The 22,889-nt window shown below is 41.2% G+C and overlaps 1 protein-coding gene across 2 annotated transcripts; it reads left to right on the forward strand.

Moving 5' to 3' along the window:
- Positions 1–1,861: 1,861 nt before the first annotated feature.
- On the forward strand, positions 1,862–20,567 carry LOC125903301 (myelin and lymphocyte protein-like). Of its 2 annotated transcripts, XR_007451285.1 has the most exons (5): positions 1,862–2,014; positions 14,944–15,108; positions 15,481–15,627; positions 17,780–18,787; positions 18,844–20,567. XR_007451285.1 is itself a non-coding variant. In XM_049600134.1 (4 exons), the coding sequence occupies exons 1-4, from the start codon at positions 1,928–1,930 to the stop codon at positions 17,852–17,854; spliced, it is 474 nt and encodes a 157-aa protein (XP_049456091.1). In that variant the 5' UTR covers positions 1,862–1,927; the 3' UTR covers positions 17,855–20,567. The 2 variants fall into 2 exon arrangements, 1 of the variants encoding a protein (XP_049456091.1); XM_049600134.1 differs by having other exon boundaries at positions 17,780–20,567.
- Positions 20,568–22,889: the final 2,322 nt, after the last annotated feature.

The following is a 22,889-nucleotide window of genomic DNA, read 5'->3' on the forward strand; positions in this document are numbered from 1 at the left end:
ATCATGCCTCTTACTGTACATCTTTTTCTCTGCTCCTTTCTGCACACAGGAACCAGTTGGGGCTCTATCTGAAGCCGAGCTCACGAAGAGACAACTCCCCCATTCAGTCTCACTCCTGGGATCCCTCCTGTGTTCCTGCCTTTGACTCAACACGTTCATCACCGTGCTTGCCAGCTACCCAGAAACCCAGCCTTCATCCCTCAACCCTCATACCTTCATTCCTCACTCTACATCCCTTCATCCTTACCCTGTCATCCCTAACCTTTCATCCATCTGGCCCTTGACCCTCATCCCTGCTACCCTTCATCCCTCATCCATTCGACCCTTGACCCTCAACCCTCAACCCTTCATCCTTTCGACCTTCAACCCTTCATTCCTCATCCACTCGACCCTCAACCCTTCATTCCTCATCCTTTCAACCTTCATCCCTTCATTTCTCATCCACTCCACCCTCAACCCTTCATCCCTTCATCCTTTCAACCTTCAACCCTTCATCCCTCAACCCTTCATCCCTTCATCCTTTCAACCTTCAACCCTTCATCCCTCAACCCTTCATCCCTTCATCCTTTCAACCTTCAACCCTTCATCCCTCATCCATTCGACCTTCAACCCTTCATCCCTTCATTCCTCATCCACTCAACCCTCAACCCTTCATCCCTTCATCCTTTCAACCTTCAACCCTTCATCCCTCATCCACTCGACCCTCAACCCACATCCAAGCCACATCCAGCTCTGTTATATCATTGATCCATTAAGAGATAATTTACTCAGCTCCCATGAGCCTCTGAATCTCAAACAAAGGCATCAGCATCACCAACATCCCAACAACACGGCAGCTTTCCAAATCGCATCAAAAACACTGATGTTTAAAGTTCCCTAGATATAAACGGCTAATTTTCAGGCGACTACACACTCATTTTATTTTAGATCTGGATGAATCTGTTAATTGATGATGTTCTTTCTTTTAGCATTGTGTGTTGGTTTGGTAATCTGAGCCGTAAAGACAAGAAGAAGTTGGAAAAAGTGGTCAAGTTGTGCTGTAAGATCACTGGTGTTACCTCTGACAGTGTGTGATACTGGACTCTGTGTGTGTGTTTGTATTGTACTGTCGGTTTTGTTGTACTTATGACTACTGTGTGTAGCTCAAATTGCCCCCTCGGGCACATTAGAGTTAACCTTACCTTACCTATTTCTGCCAGTACATCCGCCTTAATCCGACACACTGAACCTTTAAGAGACAACGAGTCTTGCTTGGGTTTGTTTGGAGCTCAATGGCCTTGATGCAATTGCTGTTTAAGTGGTGCTGCACAATAAAACTATTATCAAATAAAACTAAAGTAGCAAAGAGATAACCTGGATCCTTTGATATGGTGAGAATCCATACACATTACATTAAAATAAAGTTCATTAACATAAGAAAAAAACAATGAATAAACTAATTATACATATATATTCTGGTGCAGATTGAGTGTCTGTGTTGAATGATGTTGACCTGCACCTTCTATATCCCACATGAATCCTGCAGTAGTTGCCTCACAGCCACTTTTCTGCGTGCATGTAAACGAGTGGTTGCCATTTACAGAGACACACAAACACTATAAACACATGAGGGCCGAGAGAAACACATAAAAACTGCACACAGAAGCGCACACACACACACACACACACACAAACACACACTAGAACCAGAGACATCCTCCCGCTGCACAAACAAAGCAAAAAAGCACCTGTCAAACAGGTAGTTTCGACCAGAGGAATGGATGGGTAGGTGGAGTGGAGGAGAGGCAGAGGGAGGTGCGGGAGGGAGGGAGAGGGGTTAGAGAGACAGACGGCCTTTAAAAAGCAGATTAAAACAGGTTGCACATCTCATTCTAGAGGAAATCACACACACACACACACACACACACACACAGACGGTGTTTGGACTATGGCTTCCACCACCTCGGGTGATGTTCTGCCCACAGGCGGCAGGATCTTTACCTCCATTCCTGATGTGTTCTTCATCCCTGAGTTTGTGAGTCTGATCATTGTCATTTTGCTTTTAATTTGGGGGGTCCCTGTTTCTACTCTTTGCCATTCAAAACCCTTTTAGTCTCTCCATTTGCTCAGCCGTCTGAGTTATTGATCTTTTTCCTCTCTATCTTATTTGCCTCTTTCGCCCCTATCATCCCAACTCCCTCGGGTCAGCACCATTTAGATTACGATCTTGTTTCCTTGACTCTCTGTCTGACTCCCCATCATTGCTCCACCGAGGCGGGTCTCTGTTTCAGATAGGAATCTGCCTCGTCTTGTTATGTCGGTCGGCGGGCATCAGTGTTTGATCAGTGAGGCCGACAGAGTGCCTGCTAAACCAGCTGTGAAGATTAGAGGAGCTGATAGGTTTGGCTTGAAAGGACAGGCTGATGAAACGGGTTAACGAGGAGGTTACGGCTCCTCTTATTAATGATTGTTGGCACAGGATTACAAGTGAGCAAACTTTGCAACCATACTGTCATACTGACAGTTGTTCCCGTAGGGCAAATTGTTTCTGGCAAAAAAACAAACAAACTACAGGTTGCCATAGCAACCAGAAAACAGAAACCGTAACAGGATTTAGCAACAAAAAGCAAAATATCATGTGAGAAAGTCACACAGCATTAAGTCACTTGTTTTATTAGCTGCAGATTGGAAGTGTTTTATAAGTATATGAGAGGTCTGTGATGCAATACATTTACTGGAATGACAATTATTAGTTTTCTTTTAACAGAGAGTAATCGAGATTTCCCATAAAGTGTTTATTTCAACTTTATTTAACCAGGAAGTCCTGTTGAGACCGAAATCTCTGTTACAAGAGAGACCTGGCTGCAATATAAAATACAAAAAATCCACAATAAAACAACAGCTTATCAAAAATATTGCACTCTCAAGAAAAACAAGCACACGTGTCTATCATCTCTAATTTTAGATCTTTGTGAAGATTGTTCCATGTCCATGGTGCAGAGTAGGAGAATGCAGTTGTCAGTTGTCAGATCTGTTATAACCAAGGGTTCATTTAAAAGCAACCACCTGGAGAAGCGTAGCTGCTAACTACCAGAGCTGACACACAGAAGGGAGCAGTTGCTGTTGTCCGTGAGTGGTCAATAACGTCCGAATGCAGTTATGAGTGTGGGACTTTGCATTTGTAATACAGCGTAGAGACGCATTGTACACTGAATCAAGGCCACGTAAAAGGGAGGAGGTTGCATGCATACAGTATGTCACCGAAATCAATCACAGACAGAAAAGTAGCTTCCACAAGTTTTTTCTTGGCACTGAAAGTCATGGCGATGTAACAATATTTGAAACGATACAGTTGTAGTACAATCTTTTTTTTAATATGCTCAAAATTTCCAGCACTGCAGGTCACAAAAAGCAATGTCCAGACTATTAAAGAGTATTTACAACCACTGTTTCCTGCAGGATTTACTCTTTGAAGTTGGATCCACAAGGTCAGGAAGGAAGGTGCCTCTCCAAAGCTGATGCATGTTAAGTTCTAAAATACGAACTAACCACTCAGCTAATGACCATTTGGCCTCTTTTTCATTGTATCTTAGTTTAATTCTTTGCTGTCAGGACCTTTTTACATTTTACAGATATCAAATGTTTTCTTTTTTCCATTTACAGCAGTTTGGAGGACTTTTCTAATCCTTTAATCTACAATATCATGTTTGTTAATGTTTCAAATTCACAATGTATTTGGACAACGTAATTCCCTTATTAACAGAAGTTAAATTTGTCATTGCTTACTTTAAGACCAAATCTTTTTGATGGCATTTTATTTGATCTGTAAATGGACAGGAAAGAGATTAAGAAATTAAGACAATGAGAGAAAGAGGGAGTTGAGGTTGCCCTCGCAGCGTGAACCCTGGCTAACCCAGATCTGGTTTTCCTATCAAAACTGGATCATGTCAGTTTATCATATTTTCTCTTGTGAATTTAGGACACAGCTTTTCTTCTTCAGGGGAAAACTGTCAACTCTTTTATTGTTGGAAACTTCTGAAACCTCACGTTTCTTACATATCTCTTACATCTGTCCTAAAGGCGGAGTATGAGACAACGTCCCACCTTGGATCCATTAAGAGTTCATATTTTATTGCACACATAAAGCTCCTATATAAATGAATCCTTCAGAAACTATACTACAGAGCTTTGCAGTTTGTGTACAGGGAACTAAAGATTAAATCGGTGTGACACAGGTGGAAAAACAGCTTTAGTTGCAGAGGCAGGTGTAAATCTAAACCAACCATCTACTTACAGGGTTTACGTGTTGGCTTGGGTCTTTTTCTCTGGCTGCCAGCCAGCACACCTTTTCACAAATAACCTGCTGCTCAAGTATGGAAATGTACTGGTAGTGTTTACTGTGCTGGTCAGAGTTGGCATTGTACATCTGAACCTACACGGATACAGAAAGGGAAGGTGAGGGCAGGGAGGGTGACTGACAGACGAGTTCGCTCGGCAGCTTTTTTTGGGCTGCTGTCCAGTGTCGTTTATACTGTAGTGAAACTGGATCATGGAGCAATTGCAAACAAAGAAAGCTCAGAATGAAAAGACGCATGTTGATATGGATGATGTGGTAATGCTTTTCTAATCACACAATTTCACAACACTTTTTTTTTATCTGCGTGGAACAATGTTGTCTCCTTGAAATCACCTTTGTACGTTACTAAACTGCTTCTTAATTATGTCACTGTGGCAACGTAATCACTGGCTGGATTATATTCAGAGTAGTGAAACTATACATTCATGTAGTGTGTAGGCTTCACAGGAAGGTGTCTGAGGAGGATGGAGGGTGTGCGAAGTGCAGGACCCTGACAGCAGAACTTCAAGTTTGCACTCAAACTCTTGTCTTAGGTTTAGGCAACAAATGCACTGTGGTTAAGGTGAGGGAAAGATCGTGATGTTGGGAAATTTGAATAAAAAATCCAACTGTTTGAAGAGAGATATTTGCATATCCAACTCTCTCAGATGCAGGTGCATCAGAAAATATATGAGTGTTGAGTGTGCAGGATTTTCTGTTCAAAGACTCGATAATAATAAAAAAATCCAATAAATAAAATGTTGTAGTAACTATGAGTGGATACTATATTTCAAGATTGCCCATTTTGTGTGTGTGAAATACAACTCAAAGACGCTGTCTGTGAACATTTTGTTGATACTTCAGTGTCAACATTTTTGCAACTTGCCATATACATGCTTAGCAACATTTTGCTCTGCATCACTTTCCCCTCAAAACATATTTGCTATTTCAAATTAGTTGCACATAAATGTAATTTCTAAGAGACAGAGTTGGTGTGAAAGTCTGCTACATGAATAAATACATGAGATGAACAAGACTGCTGACAGTGCAACAACATGTACGTAGAGTGCTGTTTGAGTTGGCAGTTTTGTAAAACACACTGAGCTGAGGTCATATGGGCTGCTGTAGGATGGGGTCAGTCTATTTAAAGGAATATTCCACTGTCCGCGAGAGTTACTGCCTCAAGCGAGGGAGCTCAAGTATCTCAGGTCTTGTTCATAAGTGAGGGCAGAATGATTAGCGGTTTGGTGCGGCTCCTGCAGTGATGCAGGTGCTGAAGAGGGAGCGATGCTTTCGATTTACTGGTCCATCTACGTCCCAACCCTCACCTATGGTCATGTAGTCTCGCCACCAGACAATCAGAGATCTCTGCCTTCTGATAGTCTGGGGACAATCCTTTCTAAAGTGTGTTTAACACACCGGAAAACAGCCGGCAACAAAGCAACGCCTCTTGCATTTTTTAAAAGGACACGCCTTCCCAGAAATGTGCGCTCCTCCTTTCCTCATCCGCAAGGAAACAAACACACAAAGAGCTTGAAAATGGATGCCAGGAGATTTAACTCTGTTTTATCAAACGTGTGCTCAGAAATGAAGGACTTACAGCGACTTTGTTTAAAACTTTTAACACAGTCGGACTATGTTTACGAGCACAAGATTTCAGCGAGCCACCAAAGGACCGCCCTGCAGATTTACTATTGGTTCTGCAACGTACTGAAATTGTATCCGCCCATTTAAACACAAAATCAGGGAGAAAGACATCAGTCTTTAGTTAAGCAAAGCGCCTAAAGACTGACTTGTGAGTTTAATGGTCATGAGCTCTGGGTAGTGACTGAAAGAATGAGGTCGGGGATACAATGAGTTACTTCAGAAGGGTGTCTGGGCTCAGCCTAAGAGATAGGGTGAGGCGCTCAGACATCCAGAGGGAGCTCGGAGTAGAGCCGCTGCTCCTTCGCGTTGAAAGGGGTCAGTTGAGGTGGTTTGGGCAACTGTTTGGGCACGTCTCACTGGTAGGAGGCCCCGGGGCAGACCCAGAACACACTGGAGGGATTACATATCTCATCTGGCCTGGGAACACCTTGGGGTCCCCCAGGAGGAGCTGGAAAGTGTTGCTGTGGAGAGGGACGTCTGGGGTGCTTTGCTCAGCCTGCTGCCCCCACGACCCGGCCCAGGATAGGTGGATGAAAATGGATGGATGGATTCCACTGAAAATCTACCTCTTGACTATGAAATGCTCACCTGGTTGGCATGAACGGCCTCGTGGGTGGAGGACAGTGACTGTAGTCATCTTTGAAAAGTTATCATGAAAGTCCAATGGCAACCCAAAGTAAAAAAAATAAAAAATTTAAATGCCTTTAAAACCAAACCCCTCCAGCAGCAGCTTACATTAATTGATCATGGATCTACGTTCTTCACATAACTCCACCAAATGTATCATATTTAGCTACTATGTAGTGATACAAGAATTGTTTAGAACTTGTAAATCATCACCAAAGACGTGGATTAGAGCAGAAACTATTTGATTCTTTAAACACAGATTTTCAGAGGACCTTAACTGGGCTGCAGGCCAATTCCCTTTTACCTGGAATGTGATAGAAATATATGGATAATGTTCCTCTGGTATGGGGAAAGATAAGTCTGATACGGAGATAAGGCTTACACAATATTTGCAGATAACGCTACATGTGATAGCTTAAAGTCATGTTTGTATTAGGTAATGCCGTGTTTTCACAGTAATGACCTGTGTTTGCTCACCTCTGTATCGCACCTTTTCAGCGTGCTGTGCTCGAACACTATCCTGTGTTTGACTAATGTGGCTTTCTCCCATCAAAGGCTGGAATGTAAAGTGACGGTCATGGAAATGACTGGATGTGGTATGTAATAATGGAATCACTGACAGGCCGAGGCAGTGACATTTCAACTGGCTCATCACTGTGACATCAGCAATTTGTCCTGCTGTCATGAAATGACAGAGAATTTAAGTCAGCACCTGACAGGCAGCCTTTGAGTTTCTTTATTTAAGTGACACTTAAAGGGCCAGTGTGTAATATTTGGCATGGTTTATTGTCAATCTGAATCTGAATCTGAATATTCTACCCATTAATATGTTTATACAAGTGTATAATCGCTATAAAATAAAATTTGTTTGGTTTTCGTAGCCTTATAATTATGCTTATATATATATATATATATATATATATATATATATATAGCAAGGGCCTTGCTTTAGAGAGGTCGCCATCTTGCGCCGCCATGTATGTAAGGCAGACCGAGCGGACAATCCAGCCAGCCAGAGAACGCGTTTCGCGTGTATAAATGAACCAACGAAGACAGCGGAAGGAAGGAAGGAGGAGGAGGAAACAGCAGAGAGTGTTAGTAGTTCGTCAATAGAGAGTAGTGAAAAGTTTTTTTAGTTATAAAGTTTGCGAATGGACCACACTTACCACGCAACAGGAGAGAATGAACCCGAACCGTCATCTGCGAAGAAAAGAAGACGCAACTTCACTCCTTGTGATGCACTCTCTGCGGCGCTTTTCCTCCTGATGATATATCTCCCCAACGATGGCAGCAGTAGCACCGAATCCCATTCTGTGCATTCAGCCTCTCTTCTCGCCCGCTCAGCATCAAACACATGGAGTTCCTCATCTGTATGCTCCGGCTCAAACAGGTATGGCTCTGGGTCTGTGTCCGCTACAAGAAACTCTTCAAAATCGCGTTCAAAGTCGTCCATTGCAGCTACTATAGTCCGGAGATATTGCTAGGCTAAATAAACAGCTGAGCTCTGTTTACCGGCTACGCTGTCAGTCAGTGTGCGGGCTGGAGATTGGTGGAGCAGAGAGGGGAGGGGTCCCCACTCAGTATGGTAAACGAGTATGTGTGTAAAATTTTGCAGCGTGTGTGTTACGCTAGAAGAGTCAGAGTTTGGGACGGAGTCTTTTACCCCCTGTAGTGTTACCGGAGTTTCTGGAGTGCTCAAATAAACGGGCCTTTTTCCCGAACGCTCCTCTGGTCTCCTGCTCGTGAGGGATTCATTACAATATCGTAACATGGTTTAGATTTCTACATAAACATTCACCTCGTCGCTAGATAGACCTACTCCTGAAAAACTCGTGCGCAAGGCTTTTTGTCCCTACGAGGCCGCTGTCATTTACCCGACGGGAGGTGTGAGCGAGTGAGCCCTGCAATCTAGAATTTGACCACTGATGTCACTGTTTTCAACCCAGTTTACACACTGGCCCTTTAATCACAGTTTATTTTCTCATCAGTAAAAATACTCTAATTCAAAAGTAGTAAAACTATCACTCATTTAACATCAGCTGTTGTGGATAAAGTATTTTAAACTCTGGGTAATTAAGATCAGATAATGTATTACCTATTAAATCATAAGCACATTTTCCCATTATAAACAATATAATGTCACAAAAAGCTTCATCTCCTGTAGCATATGTGATTTTGTTAATCTAAAAACATACATATTTTACTCAACTATTTTACTCTGTGTGTTATGTGGTTTAAACCCACAGAGCATCATTTTAAATTCTTATTGAAGGCTGCAAAGTTTCTAAAATAAAATACATTTGATCAAATAAAAATGTTCAAGATTAAAACCAGGAAAAGAAAAACAGTGTAATCACATAGCTTTAATGAAGTGTTGTTGGTGCACTTTAATGTTCAAAGTTACCAACATGGAAAATCTGAAGTGAAATTCAGAGTTTTTAGGGTTAAATGAATGTGTCACGGTTGAGAAATATTTGAACTACCTGCAGGCGTGTTGTTGAATTCTGGGCGTGGCACATTCTTCTCATGTGGTCAGTTTGAATTTTCATTGCTGAGCTAAAAAGAGACTCTCCTGACTCTGAACTCACCGTGTTTACACAACTGAGTGGGACAGTTTACAGAGAAACAGTTTACCGAGAAAAAATAATGTCTTCCACTCCACTTTTACATGTGGAGTTTAAGAGTGCATGTGCATTTCCGAAGTTATATTTGGAAATGGCAGCATCAGTGCTACACATGCTAACTTTGAAACCATTTATGATGGAAACAAGCTTTAAATTGCGTCTGAACCATGAGATTTTCTGCGGTATGGATGGTGCCTTTATGACAGTCAGAGCTGACTCAAATTGCTTAGGAGTAGGAAGTAGGGTAGGGCCAGTGGCCACCCCACCCCTGGTCCACATTTGTTTTCAAGTCCTGGATCGCTGTATTGCAGCTGAAGTAATACCATAGCAGCTGCAGGCTCCAAAAGCACCAAAAAATATTATCATTTCTTTGTCTACTGAACAAATACCCAGAACAATATCCAACAAATGGCGATATTTATGTAACCCTCTTTTCCTGATTATTGGTGTTCCCTAGTTCTTCAGGCTGTGAGTAATAAGCAGGCTACGACATTTGTATTTTCGTCTTCCTCATTTAATTATTACCAACACGGCAAGACAGTACTGAGTACTCCCTCTCTCTTGTGTATCACTCTTACCTGTCCCCACAAAACAGGGGCAGATAGGAACCAATTGGCTCATAACCAAATGAACACAATGACTCCACTTAAACACTGCACATGAAAATACAAATGAAACAATATACAAACTATTATTAATTAGTCCATACCCATTGAGTGCACAGTTGCCCACGTACAGTTTCACATGGTGTGTGTTTGGGATACAGGTCATAGGAAATTGCAGATTAAATAGTCAACTGAACCCATTAAGAAGAGCAATGTATTTAGACAGTGTTTTGTGGATTTGATAGTACGATTGCTTTATTGAAAGTACAGTAGTACCATTGCCAATAGTGGGATAGTTAGTGGGCTAAAACTGTACATTAGTAGTTGAGGTAGCACGCTGAAAGGCAGATCTGAAGTGTTTATATGTTGTATTGACTTGGGAAAGGTGCGGCTAGCCCTTGTTGCAGCGGTGTGGGTTGGAATCCGGCCTTCGTTCTTTGCTGCATGTCTTCCTTGCTCTCTCTCTCTCCCATCCTTCCTGTCATGCTTCACTGTCCTGTCATATATAGGCAAAAAATACCAAAAATGCAAAAAATCTTAAACTTTAAAGCATTGTATGTAATGTAAATTAACCACCACCAACCGCCAATTCCATGAAGTACATAACAGAAATCCATATGGCGGTTAGGCCTAGATAAGAAATGAGCTCTCTAGCGCCCCCATTTTGTTTGATGGGGTCAATAATGGAGGGGTCCCCTCAGATTATGTGTGGTCATATGCCTACAAAGTTGCGTGGTGATGGGTGAAACCCTTGAGATGTTCTACACCTTTATGTGATGAGCCACGCCCTCCGCAATATTCATTGCCTTATAGAAGCTCAGTTTTACTAAGTTTTCCAACTTTTGCCAAGAGGGAACTTTAGATATTGGTCCCTAGATTATGTTCACCCAGTTTCATGCAGATCGCTCAAACTTCCTAGGAAGAGATCCATTTGAAGTGTTTATCAAAAAATTCGAAAATCTATATAAGCGGAAGTTATGGGTTCTTGAGGCAAATGTGTTCCTCATGAGGAGAGGCATCTCTGTGCAAAGTTTCATGTCTCTACGGGGCATGAGATATGCCTGTTCAAAGTTTGCAATTTCAATCGGTTGCTATAGCGCCCACCTTTGGCCAATTGATGTAATATTGCTTCATTGGCATCCTCCCATGACCCTCTACCACTGTGCCAAATTTCACATGGATTGAGCAAGTCAGTGAGGAGAAAAACATGGAACACACACACAGACACACACAGACACAGAGTTTTCGTCATTATATAGTAAGAGGTACCTATTAATTAATAACACAGTAACTTAAGTAATAAAAATACTGCAGTACCTATGGTTATATTTGCACTAAACTTCACATGGAGCTCAAAACACCTAAAAACAACTTTTCCCCCAGCTGACTATGAAGTTATTCAAAAAATTTTTTTTGTTAAATGTCAAATATGGAGTGCCAACACAAAGCTAATGCATAATAATGACTTTACACTGCAGCAGAAAGAAAGGATAGATTCTCCTGAGTCATACGATGTATGAAACTTGATACGGACTGAAAGAATAAACTCAGAAATGGAAGAAATCTAAAACTCTGTCCAGGCGTTTCTTTGTCTATGTAAGCTTGAGAAGGTTAATGTAGTACAGCTGATCAGTCTCACTTCAGTTACATCATCTGAATAATTTCTATTGACAAAGACACAACAGTGGATGAACTGGTGCCAAAAATACTATCCTGTTTACTCAAGTTTAACAGTCACTGTTAAAGGTGTGACTGTGAATGTTATGTGCCACAAAATATTACTGTGTAACAGGAAGTGTAAAATAGGAAGGGGCCTTTTGGTTTGTAGGACAGGTATGTTCTCCACATGTGTGAACACCTTTACATGAGAAGCAGAGAGGTTTATTTGTCGCTGCAGTTTCGGGAAAGCAAAGCTGCTTGACGCCGAATGTGCTCCTGCAAGTGTTTGCTCCCGCTCTGCTCCTGCAGACCTGATCCTTGAGGACTTAATGGTGATTGACTGAGTGGCAGAAACACCTGTGAGGTCTGTGTGTGCAGCTCTTAACTGCCCAACTGGAGAAAATCAAAGACAGTTCACCTGTCGACATTTACAATAACTCTGCTCTGTTAAGATGTCTCAGTGCTACAGCAGCAGGAGAAATTCTTATTGCACAATAAGAAATAAAGGACACTTAATGGTTTTCCTGTGCACAGTATCTACAGTAAAGCATTTCAAAGTGCCTCTTATCGAGGAACAAATGGTGGAGGTTCATGCTCTATCTAAATGCCAAACTCTCTTTCAAGCAGACTGTTTGTTAAGGGAGGAGAGAGAGAGACTGAAAATACACCCAACAGTGCCAACATTATGTTTGTGTGTGTGTTTTTGAATTGTATTCCCTAAGCTCAGCCTGTATTTTAAAAGGGCATGACCAGTTTTATTTTCTACATATGAGGCACTGGGGGAGCTTTCTGAAATCAGAAAAATAGCCAAAGGGCTTGGAGACTACAAATCAAAATGTATAACTGTGTTTGTTCAATTTGAAAGACACAGATATTCAGTGAGGGTCTAATTAAAGATGCAGTTGACTTGCATAATGGGAAATGAAGCTTCCAGTGTTTTTAAAAAGGCGACCCCTGCTAGGGACTTAACATCAGGATGTCTCTGATGCTACTACACTGAGTTTCTGTTTCTGTTGAGTGCCACCTAAAAGTGGCTATAATCACTTTCTTTCCTAAAGATCTATCAAAACACAGTGTCATAAAACGTTAAAGGGGTGAGTCTTAGTGATGAGCATACAGAGAATTATCACCTGAGTCTTGCAGCTTTGCTCGGCTGATAGTTTTTAGCTGTCTGGCCCACAACTTTATTGTTTTAGTTCACTCTCACAGCATTGTCATTGTATTGGTTAAAATCCAGTGTACACTACCTGTTTAGCCAAACTGTTCTTACTCCCAACTTGTCAAATACCACTATGATGTCAGTAAGACAGTAGTAAGTATGATGTCAGAGGCACCTTTCATGATGGTATGATACACAACGGGCAGCAGCAGTTGCTGACGCGGCGGGCAACAACTTAACTCATTAAATACCGCCATTTTGCCAGTGGACGTCTGCGTCATACACAAGTCATGTTTCCATCAGCCTGTTTAGATGCACATCTAGAAGTATTGCATCAGAAAATTATGATGGAAACGCCAAAATTTGAATTAAAATCTCCTGATTCGCACAAACTAAAATATGCTCGCTTTAGCCGGGTTTTGGTTGATTCGAAAAAATGTTGATTTGCAAAACGGGGGATGGAAACAGTTATGTTCGAATTAAGTCTGACGTAGCGCACCTCTCTCCATGGTGACATCCACACTCCAGGTTGGGAAGGCAGTAATGCATTTACAAGCTGGTTGCCAGCCGCCAGAAAAGAAGAATGCGAGACTTTGTTTCCAGTTCTGCTGAAAACTCATGCAAGTTCGTAGTTTTCACCAAAATTCCCAATGATTCAAAACACTTTTGGATGGAAACATAGCTACTGATGCACAGATGCATCTTTTGCAGTGTTATGACACGCGCCAGCTGACTGTAGTTTGGGGAAACTACTGTAGTATAAATCAGAATCAAAAATACTTCATTCATCCCTGAAAGGGAAATTGTGATTCATTAAGGTCGCTCTGATGTAAAGAACGGAGAATTATAAGAAGTAAGAATAAGATAGCAATGAATAAAATTAAATGAAATGGAAATGAAAATGTACATAAAATAAAAAATAAAGATAAAAAAAAAAAAATTAAGATATTAAGAAAATAAAATATATATCCTCACTGTACCAAGGCTGTCACTGTGAAATTTGAAGAGTGAGAAAGTGTGTATGGGTCAAGTGGGAGGGGTCAAACAAACCCAATATGGGTAGCATGCTACAGTCGTGATGTACGTCACGTGACGTTACATGATGTCAGTAGCACCTGAGCATATTTTGGCCAAGCCATGACGTATGTTTCCAAACCTAACCATGTGCTTTTGTTGCCTAAACTTAAGGATATGAACCTAAAAACAAAGTATTCTCTAACAACTGGTGAACTGGGTGAGGGTGGACTCAAACACCCGACTATGGAGACAGTTTGGGTAAAATAACACAGTCTTTACTGGTCAAAAGGAAGTTTCGATACACAGGACAATCAGTGGAGGCAAACAAACCCAATAGGGATGAGGCAGAGGCAGAGACAATCAACAAGCTGAGAGGCCGTTTCTACGTACACGGTGATTTTGATAAACGGAGACATCTTCCTTCGTTTGTGCCCTTTGTTTACACGCAAACGGAGATTTCTCCCCTGAAAACGAGTCTTTCTAAAAACTCCGGCCAGAGTGGAGATTTTGGAAAACTCCGGTTGCGCGTTTGCATGTAAACTGAGATAAACGGAGATAAACGGAGTTATAGGCAGCCGACGTCACAGTATGCGCCGGAACTTGCGCCTGTGTCAGAAGTGCGACCTATGTTGCTATGGTGACAATGGATACATGGAAGGCTTGAGCTTCTCGTTACACTGCCACCTACAGGTTTGGCATGCTCTTGTGTATATATACACGGGTAAGTGTAAACGAAGATCTTTTTGAAAATGGAGACGGTGAAATGTCCGTTTATGAAAATAGCCGGCAACGTGTAAACGGCCTCTAAATCCAAACAACCAAGAAAAGGACACTGGGAAACAAAAAGCTGGAACACTAGACACACAAGGAGCTAAACTGGCACTGAAAGAAAACAAGACACACACTAAACACTCTGGCGAGAGGAGGAAGGATAACGAGACACAGGTGAGGCTAACCAGGGCGGGGCAGACAGTCAGACACAGGTGAAGTCATCAAAAGGGAGGGAAAACACACAGGGGCAGGAAGTGAAGTGATCTGAAACCAGAGGAGATGTGAGTTTCAAAGTAAAACAGGAAAGGCAATGATATGCCAACGCTGTGTTCACAGCTTATGTCTTCTGCCATCCAGTGGCCAAAAAAATCGGATGGAAGTTTAGGCAAGATGAAAAACTCCAGTAATCTAAGAAACTGCTAATTGTTCTATATGGTTGACCAGCTGTATTAATTTATCATGAGATTGTACACCAGCTAACGAAAATGTAATCATCTCCCTCTCATCAACCTCCTGCAGGTGTTCGGAGGTTTGGTGTGGATCCTGGTGGCGTCAACTCTAGTCCAGCCAGCCAACCCTCTGGGCTGGGTGATGTTCGTGTCTGTCTTCTGCTTCGTAATGACGACCCTCTGGTTCTTCATCTTCCTCTGCGGAGGCAATCAGAGCAGCATCTGGCCCTCCCTGGTGAGAGACGCTCTCCCCCTCCTGCTGATACCTGGTTAATGGTGGATAGATAGATGGCCAAAAGTGTGTGGATGCCTGAACAGTACCTGAACATCTGTTGTTTTGAATGCAGAGCTCTGTGCAGGCTGGTCAAGCTCTTCCACACCAAACTTGCTGTGTTGAGTGATGGGCCCTCCGCAGTCTGTATCCACAAAGCTGGAAGTTTTCAGATGTCTAGAATATCATTTTATGCTGTAATATTAAAAATACTACAGCATGCAGGGGCGTCCACATACTTTTTGGCATGTAACGTAGATTGTTCTTCCTCTGCTGCCTTCTTCCTCTAAGTACTCATTGATTTACCCCCTCTCCCTTGTCTCTATGTCTGTTCAGGATGTTGGTTATCATTTTGTGGCAGTGGTTTTCTACCTCAGTGCGTCGGTGGTTCTGGCATACATCACCATTTTGGCAGGCAGGGCTGTGCAGATTTCTAGCCTTCCTGGCTTTCTCAAGATCTACCGACTGGATATTTCTGCAGTGGTATGTCAAACACACTCACGTACACATCCTACCTCTTGCTATACTTAGATATACTACAATATTCTGATATACTGTAACTCAATTAAGGCGACAAAAGAAGCTTTTATTTACTTTAATTTCACAGATGAGAAACAATAAATTGTGAAGACAATAAAGCCTCCACAACAATAACATTTTAAGTCTTGTGTGTGATTTATCCTGGGGCCTGTATCATGAAGCAGGATTAATGTCTTAGCGAGGTAACTTCAGGGTTAACCCTGGGTTTTCGGTCTCACGAAGCCGGTTCAGTTCTTATCGGGGTAGATCACCATGGTAACTTACTGTGAACGGCTATCCTGCTCCAGAGCAGGGTAAGTTCAGGGTTGAATCTGATCCTATAAAAAGCACCACCCACTGGCCAATCAGCTGTTCGGAAAAAAATGACTCCGCTGACAGAAATGCAGCCCAGTCATGACGGGAAGTCATGATATTCTAGACAACATTTATATTTATATTTATATTTAACATTTATATTTAACATTTAGATTTAGATTTAGATTTAATATTTAGATTTAACATTTATATTTAGATTTAGATTTAGATTTAATATTTAGATTTAACATTTATATTTATATTTAGCATTTAGATTTAGATTTAATATTTAGATTTAATATTTAGATTTAGATTTAGATTTAATATTTAGATTTAACATTTAACATTTAGGTGCCACATTTAATATTTAGATTTAACTATTTAATATATTTCTAAGTTAACAAATATTGCTGTAAATGTGGTAAAAGGTGACGTTAAAAAATTCACAATACTTTTTTAAATATTGTTTGAAGCTAAATGTGGCAAAATGTTGATGTTATTTTCAGCGTGAGACACTTTACAAACGGCACCCCATATCTAACCTCTCCGGCACTTTTCTTTTTTTAATCTTGGTAATTTTATACTGTCTGTTTTTAAAATTATGTACAAATAAACTAATCTAAACTAAAACGAAACATTATTCATCCCGTTATGCGTTGCCACGCATGTTTCCTCGTCCTGCAGCTGCCACGGTGTTGGCCTTTTCTGTAATGTTGCTTTTCTCCTCCTCATATTTTAGCAGAATTAATCTCTGATCCTCATGAGAAATACTGTTTTTCCCCTCACATACGGCGCTCTGTGGTGACGCTCAGTGACACTGCGCTTCTCTCATGATTGTGATTGGTCCGCTGCATGCGCGTTCACGGCTCTTGATAAAGCAACCCTGGGTTGAGTTACCGAGTTGATATCCAGTGTCGTGATACCAATTATCCTGATTGCCTCTGTTAGGGTTAGTCAACCCAGGATAGGTCTGGGTAACCCAGGAAAGGTTGATCTCGCTTCATGATACAGGCCCCTGGCTTCATATGAGCAGGGGAAATCTCTTGTCGCTAGGCTAATGTATACAATGTAAAATGCCATAGGCTTGTGCTAATAACGTTAGCATGTTGTATTTGTTTGGAAAACGTGTTTAGTATGAGACAGTTGTTTTGTCAGTGAACCTTGTGAGTTGTAATGGAGCCAAATTTTGTAACATTACCTTTGTTAAATGTTGCTGTTGTCCCTGGATTAATATGAGAAGAAAATGTCGCTAGCTGCTAGGCTAATTTATACAATGTAAAATGCCATAGGCTTGTGCTAATAACATTAGCATGTTGTATTGGTGGGGAAAATGCGTACAGATCATAGACTGTATAAAAATAAGATAAAGACAAGTGTTTGTCTGTGAATGCTGCAAGTTAGAGTGAAGCTGATTTGTGTACTTGTGTTTGGAAAAAAACTTCACAGAAACCTCCGCTGCCAACTAGTGTTTTGGAAATGTAACTGCAGAGTGACACAGACACACCACCGCACAAGTATAAATGCTCGCAACGGCGTAGACTCTGCAAAGAGCTGACGCACAAGTATAAATCTGCTTTAGAAATAAAGTTCTGTGGGTTTGAGCAATTGTTGCTGCACAGCATGAATTTTTAATGACTAGGAGGACTGAAGATATAATATCACCTTGCACCTTTGATGCAATCCTGTGTGGATATTCAAATCAGCATGCATCTCTGTCTCGTTTAAATCAGTGTGTTGACACCTGTGGCTCCCAGGCTTTGTAATAAATAATCGGTCTGTGTGTGTATGCGTGTGTTACCAGGTGATGTCCTATATGGCCACTCTTCTCTACTTCCTCCATGCCATTTTCTCTGCCATCCGATGGAAGAGGTCCTAATGAAACAAAAACACAAACTAAGTCCAAGAAGCCCAAGACGAGAAGAAACAAAATAACCAGCGGACCTGTCATTGGACTAAACACAGAATGACCTTTTTGTTCTTTTTTATTTTCATGTCAGCAAGAGGAACTTGTTCTTGATCCAAAGTGCCAGAACATCAAATGAATTAATGAGTGGCAAACAAGCAGATTAATTCATAAATGTTACTTGTTACCGCACGTTTTAATATTTTTTAATCAGAGAGGCAGAGGTTTGGTCAGAAGTCGAACAAGCCTGTTCAAGTTAATCTTTTTTAATAGAAATAAATATATAAGAAACACAGTAAATGGTAAATGGAAGGTTAATGAGTGTAAATAAGTAATTCAACCACAGATCTAATTAAATATCCAGGAGCAGGGACACATTATGATATTTTAAGATTTTTTTTTTTTATAGGATATCTGAATTTTTTTTTTACTTGGTTCTGTAATTTTTCACCAAATTAGAGGAAGAGCTTAAAGGGTCGCTTCACCCAAATCACAAGAAGCATTTTTTAACTTACTGAACACACGGTCGACACGTTACATTAAGGGTCTAGTGTGTAGGATTTAGGATTTATCAATGCTACTATAGCGGCAGCAGCTTACGTGTATGTGCTGAATTTGTCATTTTGGTAAATTTCTATGAAGTGACCTATTTTGTAAAGGTCTAGTGTGAAAGATCTAGCGGCGAGGTTGCAGGACTCAGACTCCTCCTGTGTGCCAAGTGTGTAGGAGAACAACGGTGGCTGACACAAAAACATAAATGGTCCTATCTAGGGCCAGTGTTTGATTTATCCATTCTGGGCTACTGTAGAACAAGATGGCGGACTCCGTGGAAGAGGACCTGCTCTGTCCGTAGATATAAATGGCTCATTATAAGGTAACAGAAATGCAACCGTGCTATTCTTGAGGGTAGATATCACTTCAGTTGTTTGCAGCTTTTTCTGAGGAACAACCACAGTAACCAGGAAAAGATGAGTTTCCAATGCTGTGAGCACCTCAACTTAGATTTAATTCACCTCTATTGTTTTTGTATGGAGGCCTTTGTAAAGGGGGATATCTCTATGAGCACGGTCACATACTAAGCTGGGTAAGTGAGAAAATGTTTTTAGTAATTTGGGTGAACCAGTGTTTAATTAAAGGCTCAGTCTGTCTTGTTAGCTACTGACAATAACATGTTAAAGGGGTACTCCAGTGATCTAGTATTGTACGTCTATAAAGCTGAGTGGGACACAGATTTGTCTCAGATTGTCAAAAATTGAAGCAGCACAGGCTGAAATATCCCAACTTTTAGTCCCTACAGTAATCTGGGACAAACTTTGAAAATATTGGGTCCTACAAAACCCTCTCTGGCAGCCAGGGTCACAATTTATACACTCTTTCTTTTAAAAATTAGAACTCTACAAGCACAAAATGACATATTCTCCAGTGACATTAGGTTTACTTTCTTGACCTAACACTACGGCCCTGTTCACACCTGGTATTAACGTGCGTGGGTGATCGGATCACAAGTGCTCGAAGACAGCTCTAAGAACAGGTGTAAATGCACCAAATTAAATCGGTCTCACGCCGAAGTTGCTGAAATCCGGTGCTTGGTCAGTGACTTCTGGTGTCAGACACAGACGGAAAAAAAAGCAGTCCTTGTATGTTGGCGTCAGGAGGAAATCCAGCAGGACGACAATGAAAGTTAAGGCAGTGGATGTCCGGGGTGATAGATGGGTCCTACAACCGCTGACTTTCACCCGGGAGGCTTGAGAACAAACCCCGTTCTTCTTTACTTAACCCAACCACGTGTGTGTGCTGGCAAAATGTAACCACGTGTGTTTGTTAAAGAAAAAATATATATATTTGCGGTGTTGTACCGACATAGTGAGTTTATTTTGACAGAGACTGTAGAAATGGGATATTTCCTGTGAAAACAGAAGTGTATTTTGAAAAAATGATGCATGTAACAGGCAGAGCTTAACATACAACCAACGCACCCCTGGTACCTTGCACATCATATTTCGACATGGATAGTCCATGACCACACTTCGATATGTGATCCCTGCCTGACGCTGTGCTGAAGGACCGTACCCAGAAAGGCTCTCCTCCCGGTGAACGGTCAGTTCAATGTCTGACCAGTCAGCAGGAGCTAACACTGCAACAGCTATCAAACAATCACAATAAACTCATGATGAAAAACTTACCTCTGTTTTCAAATCCATTAATTACGTAGCAGCCGTATGATGCTAACAGTTAGCCCTGTCACTGTGTGTGTTTGGACAGACTCCCACCAGCAAGTGTGTATCAGAACAAACATCCTGCTGGTTAAAAACAACAGTGCATTTGACCTTTGCATACAGAAATTTGAAATGAATTTCATACAGGACGTCTCATTATAAAAATGTCTTACAGCTAAATAACAAAGGCACATCTTCATAACATTTCAATGCCAGAAGTTTGGCTCCAGCTTGCGGTGAACATTTCAAACATTAAAGCATTTCACTAAAGAGTATATGACATTCAGTAGAGCTTAGAGTTAGTATAGCTCAGTATTAGTACTGTACCACTCAAAACCTGAAGCCCTGAATATCTAAAAGATTAAAAAGATTGATTGAAAAGAGGAGTTTCCTTTATTTCTTGTATGTTTCCTCCAAGTTTATGATTAACAAAAATAAATGGATGAATAAAAGACTCTCCCTCTCGACCACCACAAGTCCTTTTATTCAATTTTAATACCCAATGTTTTTTTTAAAGGCTCCGTTTTGATGCATGTTATGAATGGACGTTTCCACGTTTTTATGAGAGCTTCCAGAAATTTGAGAATGTAAATATTCAGAAGATTTCACGTTACAGGTGTTTTTGGGATGTGAAATAAATTATTTGAAACACTGTGGCTTTTCTGTTCATGAGGTGAGTGCTTACTGTGAAACACAGATTAGAAAAGGTTTCGTTACAATAGAATTAACTTGACTTGTTCACCTGTTTATCATTTAGAAAAAAAATACATCTCGTGATTATCACAGCTTGTTTGTAGCCTGTATAAGAGGTTGACTCTCCATTTTATATAACACTACATTAATACAGAACAAACATTTAAACGCAACACTTGTTTTTGCTCCCATTTTTCACAGGTTTAAGTTAAAGATCAAAGACTTTTTCATGCACTCAATAGATATTTTACTTGCATCAAGATGCTGACTAAACAGCATCACTACTACACAGGTGTGCCTTGGGGTGGTCACAATAAGATTTAAAATCATACAACATGTTTGAGGGAGCTGACTGCAGGAATGTCCACCAGAGCTGTCACCCATGATCTGAATGTTCATTTCACCTCCTGAAGACGTCTCCAGTGTCATTTCCATTTCCTCATAACCACAGATCACATGTAACCAGTCCAGTCCAGTCCAGTCCAGGACCTTTAGATCCAGTGTCTTCACCTGCAAGATCGCCTTAGACCAGCAACCTGAACAGCTGACGCAACAATTGGTTTGCACAACTGAAGAATTTCTGCACAAACCATCAGAAACTGTCTCAGGGAAGCTCATCTGCATGCTCGTTATCATCACCAGAGTTTTGTCGTTGTAACTGACGTGCGGTTGCGAGGCCACATGGATGCACTGCCAAATTCATCGAAACAACACTGTAGACGTTTTATGGTAGTGAAATGAACATTAAGTTCACAGGCAACAGCTCTGGTGGACGTTCCTGCAGTCAGCATGCAAATAGCACGCTCCCTCAAGCTGTGACATTGTGTTGTGTGATTTAGAGTGGCCTTTTATTGTGACCATCCCAAGACACACCTGTGTAGTAATGATGCTGTTTAATCAGCATGTTGATATGCCACACCTGTCAGGTGGCTGGATTATCTTGTAAAGAAAGAAGTGCCCACAGAGTTTAACAACTTTGTGACCAAAGTTTGACAAATCTATTGATTGAAATTGATATATGTCACATCTTTAACTTAAACCTCGAATCTGTCGAATCAAAACAGTGTAACTTCAGTTTGAGTGAAACAATTTTTATGTGTAAAACACTGAGCAGTACACTGATCCAGAGCACACACTAAGGGGTTAATGAACCTGCAGAATGGGTTATTGTCTCCTCCTCTCTGTCTCTGCCCTGACTTACCAGCAGTGTCCTGTCAGGTTAGTGTTGTTAGTATCATATACTGTAGCCTGGGGACACAAGTTCTCTGGGATAGTACGCCTGAATTTTGGCAGCTGCTGTTAGAACCCAGTTGTCCGTAGCCAACAATGCTATTTGTGGTAGCCAATGTGGCTATTGTGGCAACACTGAAATATGATGTTAACATGAACGGATCTATTCAGCTGTTCTATTTATGTACACAGTTTGTGTACACAGTGGGCATTCAGCGGCTTTATACATCCTGAAAACGGAAAATAATGAGTCAACAAGGCCTAGGTCTCAAAAATAATTAGACTAGCGCAGCACTCTAGTCTACTGTACTAAAGTCCCATTCATCCACCTCATCTTCCTCCCCTCACTCTTTAAACTTAATCTCCTGACTTTCCAGCAGTACCTAAATCTCAGAGAATATAAGAGATTGGCTTCTACTATCCCTAACAGTGCTGCTGGTCTTTCAAACAGGGGAAGCTCACTTTAAGTTTACATCATACAATTTGTCATACTGTAGCAAGGCAGTAACTTATAAAAGGAACATTTAATTGAAGCCGTTTTTCAGCCACGCTCATGCCATAGAACCACAGCAAAACACACCTCAAAGAGTCTCAGATTGGTTTGAAAATGAGCTAACTTATATCGCTTATGGAAATAAGGAACTCCAGACGGCACTCTGTCAGAAGACTCCACTCACAAATATCCGCATGGGCCTGAGCTCGAAATGCAAAGCGCTGTCAGTCACAAAGGGGTTTAGACTAGGCTGACCAAACATCCTCTTTTGCCCGGACATGTCCACTTTGCATGTCCTGTCCGGGGCGTCCGGGTTTTTTTTATAAATTGATGATAATGTCCGATTTTCCTTGTTTGTGTGTGTGTGTGTTAGAGT

This window comes from Epinephelus fuscoguttatus, linkage group LG16 (assembly GCF_011397635.1).
Source record: "Epinephelus fuscoguttatus linkage group LG16, E.fuscoguttatus.final_Chr_v1".
In the NCBI taxonomy this organism is placed as follows: domain Eukaryota; kingdom Metazoa; phylum Chordata; class Actinopteri; order Perciformes; family Serranidae; genus Epinephelus; species Epinephelus fuscoguttatus.

Coding starts and splice junctions, on each gene's coding strand:
- LOC125903301 (XM_049600134.1), top strand. CDS start 1,928: ATGGCTTCCACCACCTCGGGTGATGTTCTGCCCACAGGCGGCAGGATC. Junction 15,109..15,480: donor GCAGCATCTGGCCCTCCCTG/GTGAGAGACGCT, acceptor ATGTCTGTTCAG/GATGTTGGTTATCATTTTGT. Junction 15,628..17,779: donor GACTGGATATTTCTGCAGTG/GTATGTCAAACA, acceptor GTGTGTTACCAG/GTGATGTCCTATATGGCCAC.